Source organism: Mus musculus, chromosome 6, assembly GCF_000001635.26.
Source record: "Mus musculus strain C57BL/6J chromosome 6, GRCm38.p6 C57BL/6J".
Lineage (NCBI taxonomy): Eukaryota > Metazoa > Chordata > Mammalia > Rodentia > Muridae > Mus > Mus musculus.
Genome location: NC_000072.6, coordinates 90755253 through 90767459, shown reverse-complemented (window position 1 = coordinate 90767459; position 12207 = coordinate 90755253). Strand labels below are relative to the sequence as shown.

The 12207-nt window shown below is 52.2% G+C and overlaps 1 protein-coding gene across 14 annotated transcripts in view; it reads left to right on the top strand.

The window, feature by feature from the left end:
• The window catches only part of Iqsec1 (IQ motif and Sec7 domain 1), a 328885-nt gene that overhangs the window by 221021 nt on the left and 95657 nt on the right, over positions 1–12207 (top strand). Inside the window, exon 1 of one of the 14 annotated variants that reach the window (XM_006505987.4) lies at positions 3143–3705. The exons of 11 other annotated variants lie outside the window; for them this stretch is intronic. In XM_006505987.4, coding sequence (XP_006506050.1) covers positions 3638–3705 — 68 coding nt within the window. In that variant the 5' untranslated portion in view covers positions 3143–3637. Of the gene's footprint in view, positions 1–3142; positions 3706–9908; positions 10012–12207 lie in introns of those variants that run through there. 2 more of the 14 variants (XM_030255346.1, XM_017321532.1) reach the window with 2 other exon arrangements.

Sequence of the window (12207 nt, the reverse complement as noted above, 5' to 3'; positions counted from 1 at the left end):
GTGTGTGAGGGTGGGGGGAGAGAAACTGTTACCAACCGTCCAGGCTGAAGAACACAAGGAAGGCAATTATGGAGATGGTCAGGGAACCCAGCATGCCACAGATCATGCTACTGTGTGCTCCCTGTGACAGCTGCTGTACTGCACAGTTCCCTAGCACAGAGAGATAGATGTTTATGGATGCAAAAGGAACTTCTGACCCAGACTGGACAAGAGTAGTGTCCATAGGTTTGTAGTTGGAGTTCAGTGGCAAAGCATGTGCCAGGACCATCCCCAACAAATAGGAAGGAAGAAAGATAGCCCCTCCACAGAGGTATAAAATGTGCTTTTGAGTTTGCCCCTTCTGATCAACCTACTAAGTTCCTCTCTGTCTACAGTCTCAGCCAGACTGCCCCCAGATACTTTTAGCTCCTTAAATAGTGTCCTGCATCCCCTACCCCCCCACCCCCAGCAGCCTTCAGAGAAACTGGGGAGGTAGTGGCCTTGGGAAGCCATGCCCATTCTAGGCCTAGATTACTGGCTATAAAGTGTGCAGATGTGGAACTCATGGTAAGAGGAGAACAAAATATAAAGAAGAATGCAGTGGGACCCAAGCTTCTAAGGGTATTGATGTCAGCCCTCCACAGGATTCTGGCCTCTGGTACCTGACAATATCCTCTGTCTGACTAGCTCTTGGGCACAAAATGCTTCCTGCACTGTCCTGCAGGTAGCTACTCTGGCTGGCATCTGCTACAGAGCAGGTATATAAGGTACAGGTAACTAAGAGCTGTACCCCAGCTAGTGACTAGTATCCATGGTGTTAAGTAAACCCAGGACCAGAGCATCTGTGGCTGAGCTAAGAAGCTAGTAGTCACAGGGAAGTCAAGACTAACATGCAATCCGGGCAACACAGGGCCTCAAATTTGTCAGACACAACTCTTCCTAGCTATGGATACCAACCTGGGGACCGTATGAGACATGGAGTTCTGATAAGGAGGCTGGGAGGAAGCTCAGCAAGGAAGAGCAAGCTGCTGTGGCACTTGACATCCTTTGTTTTCGGTCAGTGTGAGGACCAGAGGCTGTCCTGGGGCAAAGGAGAGAGGGAGGTGATGGATCAAGGGATGGGTGAGAGAGTGATAGATGGATGGACGATAGATAAGTGGAGGTTGGGTATATGGATGGGAGGGTGATGGATGGAGGATAGGTGGATGGATTGATGGAGGATGGATACATTGATGGACAGATAGAGAGTAGGTAGATGTATGGATAGAGGATGATCCGATGGATAGGTGAGCAGGTGATTGATAGGTGGGTAATGGGTGAATAAGAGGATGATTGGTGGATGGAGGATGGGAGAATGATGGGTGGGTAGATGGATACTGCATGGAGAGGGACGATGGATGAGTAGATGGAGGATGGATTGATGAGAGGATGATGGATAGATGAATGGATGGTAGAAAGAAGGGAAAGAAAGAAGAGAGGGGAGAGGTACATGAAGAAATGGATAGAAGGGAAAATCAACAGATGAAGAACACATTGATTGGTGATAAATGGAAGGGGAAGGGGAGGGGTGGGAGGTGAGGGAGGAGATGTGTTGGTTAGTTATATTAACCCAAGAGCCCACAGGTGGTGCACTACAGAGACAGGTGCCCAGGTGGAAGACAGAGAAAGCAAAAACAAAAGTCCCTATCCCACAAGGCCCTGAGAAAACTCAGCTGTAGAGCATTCCCAACAAGCTGCGTGTGCTGTTGAGAGTGTGGCTGAGAAGAGCCAATGAGCTCTGTCTTAGCTCCCTTAGGTCAGGGGCTCATTATAGGGTGGGCAGTCTTTGTTTGTTTGTTTGTTTGTTTGTTTTTGTTTTTTTCGAGACAGGGTTTCTCTGTCCTGGCTGTCCTGGAACTCATTCTGTAGACCAGGCTGGCCTCGAACTCAGAAATCCGTCTGCCTCTGCCTCCCGAGTGCTGGGATTAAAGGTTTGCGCCACCACACCCGGCAGGGTGGGCAGTCTTAAAGGGCAGTAAGTTTCCCTTTACTGGTGCTCAGCAGAGGCTGGCCAGAGCTTTTCCGGGAGCCCTGTTGTCATACAGAGGCTGTAAGAATGGTTTGTGAAGCTTCCTGTGGTGGAAAGAAGAGGGTTTTTGTTTTGTTTTGTTTTGGCTTTCAGAACCTCCAGGGAGGCCTTTGTTGAGAGCCATCTTGTTTTCAGATCAAACGTTTGGTCTCAGTTTGGGGAATGGACAGTCTGCATCCGCTGGAGCTCTGCTATGGGAATCAGGCTGGAATCAAGGCAGGATTGTGATATGTGTAGGACAAAGTGAGAGCCAAGGGACAGGGAGAGAGGCAGAGCACTGCCTGCCCCTGAGCCTCCAGTGACTTGGTGCTCTGGTACCCACTGGACAGAACAGTTATTTACAGGCCCTGGGCCTCCTGCCCTTTAGGGTCTTCCTGGGGGCTGTGGGTGGAAAAAAGCCCTCCAGTGGGCTGTAGCCTGTGAGTCACTGTCCCCAAGGGCCCCTGACTGGGAAGCCCCAGCTGCCAGCCCTAGGCCAGGCCCTGAGCAGCTGTCAGGTGGGTGGGGCTCCAGCTGGGCCCCAGTATGAAAAGACCCCAGGGGCACAGCCCTACCATGGGTTCACTCCCCAGAGGGGTCTAGCCTCATCCGTGGCTCTGTAGAAGGTCGGTTGGCATTCAGAATCTAGTGCCAGGCACTCAGGCTCAGTCCCCTTAACAGGCCTGTGCCTTGGTTTCTGTACATGGTTGACAAAGCGATTGAAATCCACTTTATGGAGAAAAGGAGATGGTTTTGCTCATACCCATTGGGAATTCCTCCCTGTGCACCAGGCTCCTAGAGCTCTTGTATGTTAGGAGAACACAGGCCAGAGAGGAGAGAACACAGCTAGTGACGTGTAACACAGCATAGCCTGGCTGGAGCTGGGAAACTCTCAGGGTCCAGTGGAGTCCTTGGGAGCAGACTGCTATCCTAAGGCACAGTCCCAGTTTGGTGTTCGTTTCCTTTCTATCTAGGCTTCTTCTGGAGCCAGCGGCAGAGCAGACCCTTCTAAATCCTGTGGGCAGGGCTGTAGCCACGGGGCGGTGTTGGGTTTAGGCCTCTGGGGACTGGTGGAGGATGTGGGCCCGCCCTTGCCTCCACAGCCTCCCTCCTTCAGTACTGCCTCTCCAGTCCCACCCTGGCCTCTGGATGCACAGGGCGGCCCCTGGGCTCCCAGAGCTCCCACTTTTCCCTCGCAGTGGACGCCCCCTCCGTCCCGCCCCAGTGACTCACTGCTCCCCTGGCCCTCTGCCACCCCCTGTCTCTTGGCAGGCGGCAGGCTCAAGGTTGTGCTGAAGCCACGGGGTCTGGAGTGTGAGGGACGCTCAGCCGCCAGGGTCTGGAGCAACAGTAGGTCCTCCAGAAGCAACGGAGGCCAGCCCGGCATAGCTCCGCCAGGAACCTGCTGTGGCCTGGGAGAGTCAGGGTCTCCCCTCTCCTTGTCTTTGGACCTGTTGTTTTTTTTTTTTTTTTTTTTTTTTTTTTTTGTCCTCATGAAGAAGGAAGTGACCTGAGAGCTCAAGACAAGAGCCATCCCCTGGCTGGGAGGAGGCCCAGGGTCCAGGGCCGTGGCAAGGCCCCCCTCAGCCACTGCACCTCACTGATCCAGGCATGAAGGGTGATGGTGGTGCTGTGTGGGGCCTCATGTGGAAGTACTGCATCTCCGTGAGAACCCTCAGGTACCAGGGACAGGGTGTGGAGGCGGCTTTGCCCTAAGTGGTCCAGGTGAGGGACCTGCATGGTCTGGAGGTTCGGGAGGGAACAGGGATGGAAGACAGAAAGGCTGAACCTGGCACCCTCCAGAGAAGTGTGGAGCCGGTGGCAGGGAGGGAAGCAGAAAAGAGTGGTCTAACAATCGAGGGCATGTGCTAACCACTGCCCTCTGAGGAAGGCCACTGGAGGTACAGTGAACAGGAGGTACTTGTTATGTAACAACCGCTGTCTTTGAAGTGCAACTGGGGTGCTCACCCTGAGCCAGTCATGCCTGGGTGAACAGGGCTGGTACTCCCTCCTTCAATGTCCAGTGAGTGACAGTCTCTCTGCCTTCCATGGCAGGGAGCAAAGTCCAGAATTAGGTCTCAGGCTGCCTGCTGAGGGCAGGCTTAAGCATTCTTACACCTGTGTGCACACTGACTTGGCAACCCCCCACCCCCACCCCTCCCCGAGCCCCATGAATCGTCCTGGTCCGAAGAGGCTTTCAGGATTGGCATGAGCATTAAATGTGCCAGCAGCCACCAGCCAGTGTTGAGTGTAATTACCTGCAGCCACAGTTACATTCATCACCTCAGAGGTCTATGGGAGGTGCCTGGAAGGTGCCCCTGCTTAGAAAGCGGGGAGAAAGGTAGAACAGAGCTTTAAGAACCTCTGGAGAGAAACCACCTAGGGACGGGGTTCTCCTGGGCAGGGAGAGGGACACCTGGGCTTGACTCCACTTTCTATCACATCTGATAAGACCTGCCTGGAGCAGAAGGCTGGAAGACACAGGATCTTGGGCAAGACTGGGCCTTCTCCTCTGAGGATGGGACCATAGTGTCTACTTTTGCATGCAGGGGGACCTGAAAAGTGCCACCAGGGGAGATGTGCCTTAGAGTTTTGAATACTAGTGTGCATTTTACTTCAAGAGAATGTTTTATAAAGAAAAAGGAGGAAAGGGTCCTTTCTCTTTCCAGGTTCACTGTCTGGTATATCCACTGCACATAATCTTCCTCTTTATCCTTCTCCAGCTTTCTTTTTTTCTCTCTCTCTCTCTCTCTGCTTGTTCCTTCTCCCTCCCTTCTTCTATTTCCCCTTTTCCCTCTTTTCCACTGCCCCACCCCCACCTTCTTTCCTCCACAAAATACTTGTGCTACCACATAGGAAATACTAGTAGTGAAAAAGAGCATAATTCAGAAGAAGATGTCATGTTGATGATGGTGACAGTTATGTTGAATAAAACAGGTATTCAAGTCCCCCCAGGGGTTCTTCTGCTAAGATGAAGCCTGCTGAGCTCCCTAGAAGCCCAGGGGAAAGGGGAAATGCAGCTGCACAGTTCCCTCCCACTTTAACAAGAAGCGCATGTACAGTAGCCACAGTTGCTCCACTACAAGGCAAGACTGTCTAGAGTCCTGAATGGTGGGCCTTGGGCCCAGCCAGATTTATAGTTTCCAGGCCAACACTGAGAGGCATTTTGCTTGGACAAGGATGCCAACTGGTTATGGGAACGGAGAGGCAGAGTCCAGCCCTGAAGTGAGTCACTGGCCACATTCCCTGCTTTGGTCCATGATGGACCTCCTTGGGTTGGTAGCTCAGAGGCCAGGCCAGGCAAGGACCCATCAAGTGCCCCATGTTCTGGTCACACCAACTGCAATAGGTTTTCCTGCCTCATTCTCTCCTGGAGTTTCTAGGGGTTGGCTCACTGTAGTGGGCCAGCATGAGGAGGACTCTGGGTCTTGCACTTCCTGGTGCCTCAGTCTCTTCATCCACAGGATGGGAACATTGTAGAACTCCCTGTGGGAAGGTAGGGAATGCTTGTGGCCACTGGTAGTTGGCACTGATGTCACCTCCCCATTGGTGATGCAACAGCAGCTTGGGCTGGGTATGAGCACAGTGATCTGCACTGGGTTTGCCTAGTCCTGGGCTCAGCCCCCCATAGGTACCATGCATCCTGTGCTTAGCTGAGGAGGATGGGCCAGGATGAGTGGGGGTGGACTTGTTCAGGATTAGTGTATTCTTTCCAGATCCCTGCCTCCCATCCCCAGAAAGTTGAGGCCACTCCCCAGAGCCACATTGAAGTGAGCCAGCCCAAGCAGGCTTTGGGGCAATCCCAACCCCAGGCTGCCAGGGGAGACCCAAATCCGCAGATCTGTGGTGCAGCAGAGCTGGCAGCTGCTGGGGGACAAATTGGAGGGTTGTGATGGGACAGCACATACTTTTCCACTTGCGTCTTCAGATTCCCCTCCGCCTGAGCCTGTCACCCCTGGCTGGATCCCACTCACATCTGGAAAAGCATGAGGTGTACATAGAGCTATTGCTGCTGCCGGCCCTAGCTAGCTGCCAAGGGGATCCAAGGCTCCAAGACAAGTTCTCTGTGAGGGCCACACTGGCTCCTGTTGGCTCCTAGGCAGGACATCAGGGTACAGGGCCATCTGGGTCCAGTGCCTGGGCACTTAGAAGATCTGTCTTTGGTTGTTGCTGGACTTTGCTAGGCTGTTTCCAGACTCGGGAAGAGAGGCAAACCAAACCAAGCTCCAGGGCAAGATTAGCAGTGGGGTCTGGTGGATGGTGCCAGTGGAGCATATAGATGTGACTCGCTTCCTCTCTCCTCCTTTGCTCGAGTCTCAGTCAGGGCTGGGGCAGTTGCCAGAGAGGAATAAGGGAACACAGACTCAGGAGGGGCCCACGTGAGTTAGAAACTTGGCTTAGCCTTGTGAAAATCACTTTGGAGACATTTGAAAGCAGTGGCAAGACCCCTGCAAGCGGGGCCCCAGTGAAGAGGTACCTGTAGCTGTCACTTGTCAGCTATTGTTTTTGCTTTTGTTTTGACAACTCTGTCCCCTAGTTGGCTTCCTCTGGTGACCAGTACTCTAAGTGGCCTTCAGCAAGTGCTCAGCCCTGCTCCCTTTCTCTGTGGGTTGCCTTTACCCTATACCTCATAGGCTGTATCCTCAGCCTGCCCCCCCCAGGCCATATCCTTGGTATGCCTCCCACCAGTCCATAACTTCAGTGTTATAGTTAGCTCTAACTGTCAACTTGATATAATACTAGAGTCACCTGGGAAGAGGAAACCTCAGTTGAAGAACTACCCAGATCAAGTTGGCCTGTGCCTATGTCCGTGGGGCATTTTCTTTATTGCTCATTGATATAAGGAGGGCCCAGCCCACTGTGGTCGATGCCACAGGAAGGTGGGCCTGAGCTGTGTAAGGAAAGTAGCTGAGCAAACTGGTGAGAGCAGACCAGTAAGCAGTGTTCCTCCACGGCCTCTGCTTTAGTTCTTGCCTCCAGGCTCCTGCTTCAGTTCCTGCCTGGACTTACCTTGTTGATGGACTGTAACTGAAATAACCACACACCCCCTCCCCCGGTGGCTTTTGTTCATAATGTTTTATCACAACAACAGAAAGCCAAGTAGAACTGTCAGCTTATTTCCCCAAAGATCTTCTCCTCACCCTCTCTCCAATCAGACTGAATTCTCAGCCTGTCTCCATCAGGCTCAAGAATGACTGTCAAATATTGGTATTTTTGCACAAGAATGGATTTGTCCTTGAAAGCTCAAGAGGCAGTGGCATTTCCTTGGCCAGGCTGCCCCTGGACACACAGTGCTGACTAGAATGCATCAGAGGGGTAGACCTGTCCAGGCCTTGTAGGCCCTTCTCCCCTCCGCTGCAGCTGTGTCTGTGCAGGAGGGCTGGGAGCAGATGGCATCTAGGCCCTGAAAGTGTCCCAGGAGCTTGCTGGGACACTCAGCCATCTGGTGCCCCCGCAAAGGAGGACCTGAGCCTGTTATCTTTCCATCCTGTGTTGTGCCTGCCTCACAAGGGGAACCTCTTTCCCACTTGCAGCTTCCTCTTGCCTTGCTATAGTGCTCCTTCTCCTTGCTGGGTGGTTGGCTCTGTACTCTGGGCCCCCCAACCTACCTACTGCAGCATCCTGATGAGGCCACAGTGGCCAGAATTCACCTGACTCCTCCCTTCCTGGACATAACTTAGGCAGTCCTGTGCCCTTGAGTAGGATTTGGAGCTGAGTGTGGGGCACGAGAGGAGACTGGAAGCAGAGTGGAGCCATTTCCTCCTTTCCTCCCTCAGTACTGAACCCATGGTATTCTTTATTCCCACTTGGGTTTATCCCTGCAGGTACCCTTGCTGCAATGCTCCACTATCTACCTCTCTCGTGTATCTTTAGTTTTGAGACATATATTTACTGCAAAGCCCATGCTGGAATTCCCTGGATGGTAGGGATATGCTCCAAGCAAGGCCCTGCTGAATCTCAGTACACAGGTACAATCCCCTCTGGGCCACCAAGGTATCAGACCAGAACCTCAGGAGAGATTCTTTGAGGCAGCAGGCAACATTGCTCTAAGAAGGCCACTGTTCACTCTGCAGAAGAGCCACTGGGGCCTGAGGCCCACCTTTTCCCTTTGCCTAAGGCCCTTCTTGATGAGCCATATAGGCAGTACTTATTCTAAGTGCTCACAGGTGGGAGAGGCCAGTAGTTGCCCCTGCACATAGGGACACACCTTCTTTCTATCAGGAGGCAGAGCATTTGCTGAGTATTTACCATGTGCCAGCTCAGTATATGTCAGGGGCTTAACTGCAGCAGCAGTGAGCAAGGTGGAATATCCAGGCCTTAAGGAGCAGAGAAATAGAAGAGGCAGGAAAACACAGGTGATGATGTCATCAGATGAGGGTCACAACCAAGAAAGCAAAAGTGGAGGGGTGACAGTGACAAGGCAGCCAGCCAGAAAATCCTCTTTAGGATTTCTTTCAGGATAAATGGACCCAAGATGTGTCCAGCGCACACTGTGACATGCCATTAGCCATAAAGGGAGTAAAATCTCAACCCTCGATACAGCCTGGCTGACCCTGGAAGATATGTCAAGTGAAAGAGAGCCATCACGAAAGCTACGTGCTGACTCCATTCATAGAAGTTTCTAGAAAAGACATCTCTACAGAGACAGAAAGCAGAGTGGGGGCTGCCCTAGCCATGGAGATGCACGGAGAAACAGGTACAGGCTTGTTTTGGAAGCCAGGTCATCTCAACTAGGATGTGGTGACAGGCATGGAGATACTGCATCTATGGACTCACTTTAACTGAGTGAAGTGCATGAGGTACCCCTGAATGAAATGGCTTCTACAACATGAAGGGGAGAAAAGAGAAAGTGGCCTGAGAAGGTAGCCTTGAATGGAGGTTGACCAAGAAAGTGAGCTGGAGAAGACCCTCTGGGCAGAGGGCACACCGAGTACAATGACCTGGAGGCAGAAACCACCTGTTTGTTTACAGATGTACTTGGAAGCCAGGCAGTCAAGCAGGAGTGAGGAAGGAAGTGAGTGGGGCCAGCCCCTGAGGAGGACATGCATAGTTTTGAGGTAGAGAGACTATACATGAGGTTTCTAGACAGTCACACCACTTTCATGAAGAAGTGAGACCACTGTAGGGCTGGAGAGACATGGTAATAATGATGACCATTGTCTAGATAGGAGACACTGTCCTCAAGGGAGACAGTGCAGGCTACCGATAGCAACAGTGAGAATTCAGACTGGGACAATTGCACTGCCCCCCCCAGAGTGCCAATATGGGGGTTGGGGTGTAAGGTGAAAACTCCCTGGATACAGAGCTTGGATGTAGCCTGAAGGAGATGGGCACAGCCAGCTAGGACAATAGAGAGGCCTCTCCAGTGTGGCCTTATGTGGGGCAGGGTCTCTAATATATGAAGGCCTCAGAAAATCCTCCTGATCCGAGAAGATGGAGATGGTCACCCTACTCTGACAAAATGACACCCCTGAATTCCAATTAGTCCCAAACTGGTTTCAAAGTAAGTAGGGCATTCTCTTCAGGATAGCCACCTTACTTAGCCTTTGTTAGGCAGGCTCAGACTGGCCCTCAGTGGGACCATAGTACCCACGTGGCCAGAAACCCAGCCGGGGCTTGGCATTCTGAACAAAGCAAGCTGGCCGAAACTCGAGTGGCTCGAAACGAGATAGGTCACAGGAGGCTGTCCAGAGAGCAGCTGCATTATTTATTGTCTGTCCAGTGTGGCTGTTTGAACTGCCCAGGCCTTGAAGGAACCCTCTGGGCAGTATCTTGTACAGGATGGGTGCAGGCCCCAGGATGCTGGCCCCCTTAGCCGGGGCGGAGCTTCCTGGATGCTGGCTGATCAGGGAGGAAGTTAGACGTCAGGACTGTGGTGGGGCGGTCCCCTGGTAGGGAGGGCCTGAGGTCCTTCGTCCCCAGGGCCCAAGGAGGCAGGTCAGGCACTGGCTCCAGGGAGATCTTCAGTCTACCCCTGTGACACCGTGAGTACCACTTGCTTTATCCTGGAGCCTGTGAGGGGCTGGTGACTCTCAGCAGTCTATGGGGTCAGCAGTTGGGATCTCTTATGAAGGTTTGCCCTGTTTCTAGGAGATGTTCTGAGTAAGTGCTTTTCTCTGCCTAAGAGACATAGTCTGAGCCAGGCCCTGGAACCCAGGTCCTTCCCCACAACTGCCTGAGGGCAACATTAACGACAGGGAACGTTCTTCAGGGACATAGGCCAGCTTGGGCTTGGAGCTGTACAAGGCCTGTTGACCTGCCCAACTACAGGCATGTACAGGTGCTTCACAGCTACTGAGAAAGGGACCTTGGCCACACCTACTCCACAGCCAAGTAAACTGAGTCACTTTGGGGCTCAGGGTTCCTGGTTTGTGGCCTGATACACTTTATGTCCCTACTGCTACCCTCCCTTGGACTTCTCAGAGCATAAAGTTTGAAAACTTGGGGGCAGGAGTCCTTGCCAGACCCAGTCTAGGGTTCCTGCCTATTAGGGAAATTGGTGCTGTGAAGATCCTGCCTTGGACAGTACCAACCCACACCCTTGAGTATTTCCTCCAGGTACCACATCCCCTACCCTCATCCCCACGCCCCCCCCATCAGGAGCCACCTGACCAATGACAGTTCAGCTCGTTTCACTTCTTTATTTCTTTCTGAGTCAGTCCAGGATAGAACCCGAGGCTCTCAGACCCTGGGGCTGGGAGAGTCTTGAAGGAAAAGTCCCTGAGCAGTGCTGTGCTCTGGAAAATATTTTTTGGTGAGGGGGTGGGGTTGGACTCATCCCTACATCCATAGGGAAGTTCCCTTCCCAGATCCTATCCGGCTTCATAACGCCCCAGAGAGGGAGGCTTTCAATGTTCTGTGTAAAGCCAGCCTCAGAGATATGGGGACATCTGTCTGGTGTCATTTGGCTAGTGGATGTTCAGGAGCTGGAGTGCAAATCTGGAAAGATTCTAGGCCTTTTCTTCTATGCAGGCTTCTGTATGAGTGTCAGGGAAGGAGAGAATGTTCCATCACTTCCCTGTTGTTGAGTCTGTTTTTCCATATGACCAGGGCTGGCTCCCATCTGAAGCCCCAGGCTGATGGAGGAAGCTGGGATAAGAAAGTAAGGATATCCTTGCTGCTTTTGGAGCTGAGCTAGCCAGAGTCTCCTGATAACCCCAGGGATCCTGGAGAGTTGGGCTCTTTCATATAGCCTTTGTGGGACTGCAGGGCCCAAGCTGGATGCAGGCTCCTGTGCCTAAGACCCATATCAGTCCAACCTAAAATACCTTCCCTGCACAAGTCAGAAAGGCTTTGACTATGAGCTAGGACAACCAAGTATCCACAAGGACCTCAGACATTTGCCTCACTCTTCTGTCATCTGTCAGCTAGGCAAGTGGGACCAGGAGCCTTTCAAAACTTGGTGACTGTGACTCTAAGCAAAGTGTCTTGCACATTATTCATTTAAATTTATTAACTCTCACTTCTAGCACTTATTGGGTACTTCCTGAATGCTAAGGCACCATCTTGTCTATAGAACTATCAAAATTTGCTCATCTGGCATAGGGCCCTCAAACAGAACTAAATTAACACAGCAGCATGGTGGATCTGAGGAGGCTGGTAGCACAGGACGAGGGATGGCGGATGGTAGGATCGGTTTTATGTTGATGGTATCACATTGCTTTTGAGAAAGCACCTGCTGGTCATGAGGCTGCTGAAACCAGTCAGTGTATGTGTGGTGGGAGTCCTCGTTTTGGTCTCTGTTTCATGGTCCCTCCTGGACTAGGCTGCTACAAACGAACCTGTGCCCCAAATTCAAGCCAGTATGACTCCGGAAGTTCCAGGACAGAGGTAGCAGGACTGGCCAAGCAGAAGGTGAGTCCAGGCTGACTCCAGCAAGTGGGGCACTGAGGCGGCCGCCAGCTGGCACACAAAGTAGGGTGCTGGGCTGTGATCAGGCTGCAGGTTAACAGCCTAGACTCAGGGTGTCAGCTCTGCTATTTTATTGGTTATATGACCTTGTTACAAACCACGCCTCTTACCATGAGGACCTTGTTACTTCCAAGTGAGAAAAATGCCCAAACCAAACAGGCTTAAACAGAGAGAGGCTTCAATGGTTCAAGAAACTAAAAGGTGAAGGGGTGATTGCTTCAGGAGCCACAGGATTCAGTGACTGGCTCAGCTGGTGGATTTGGTGTTTT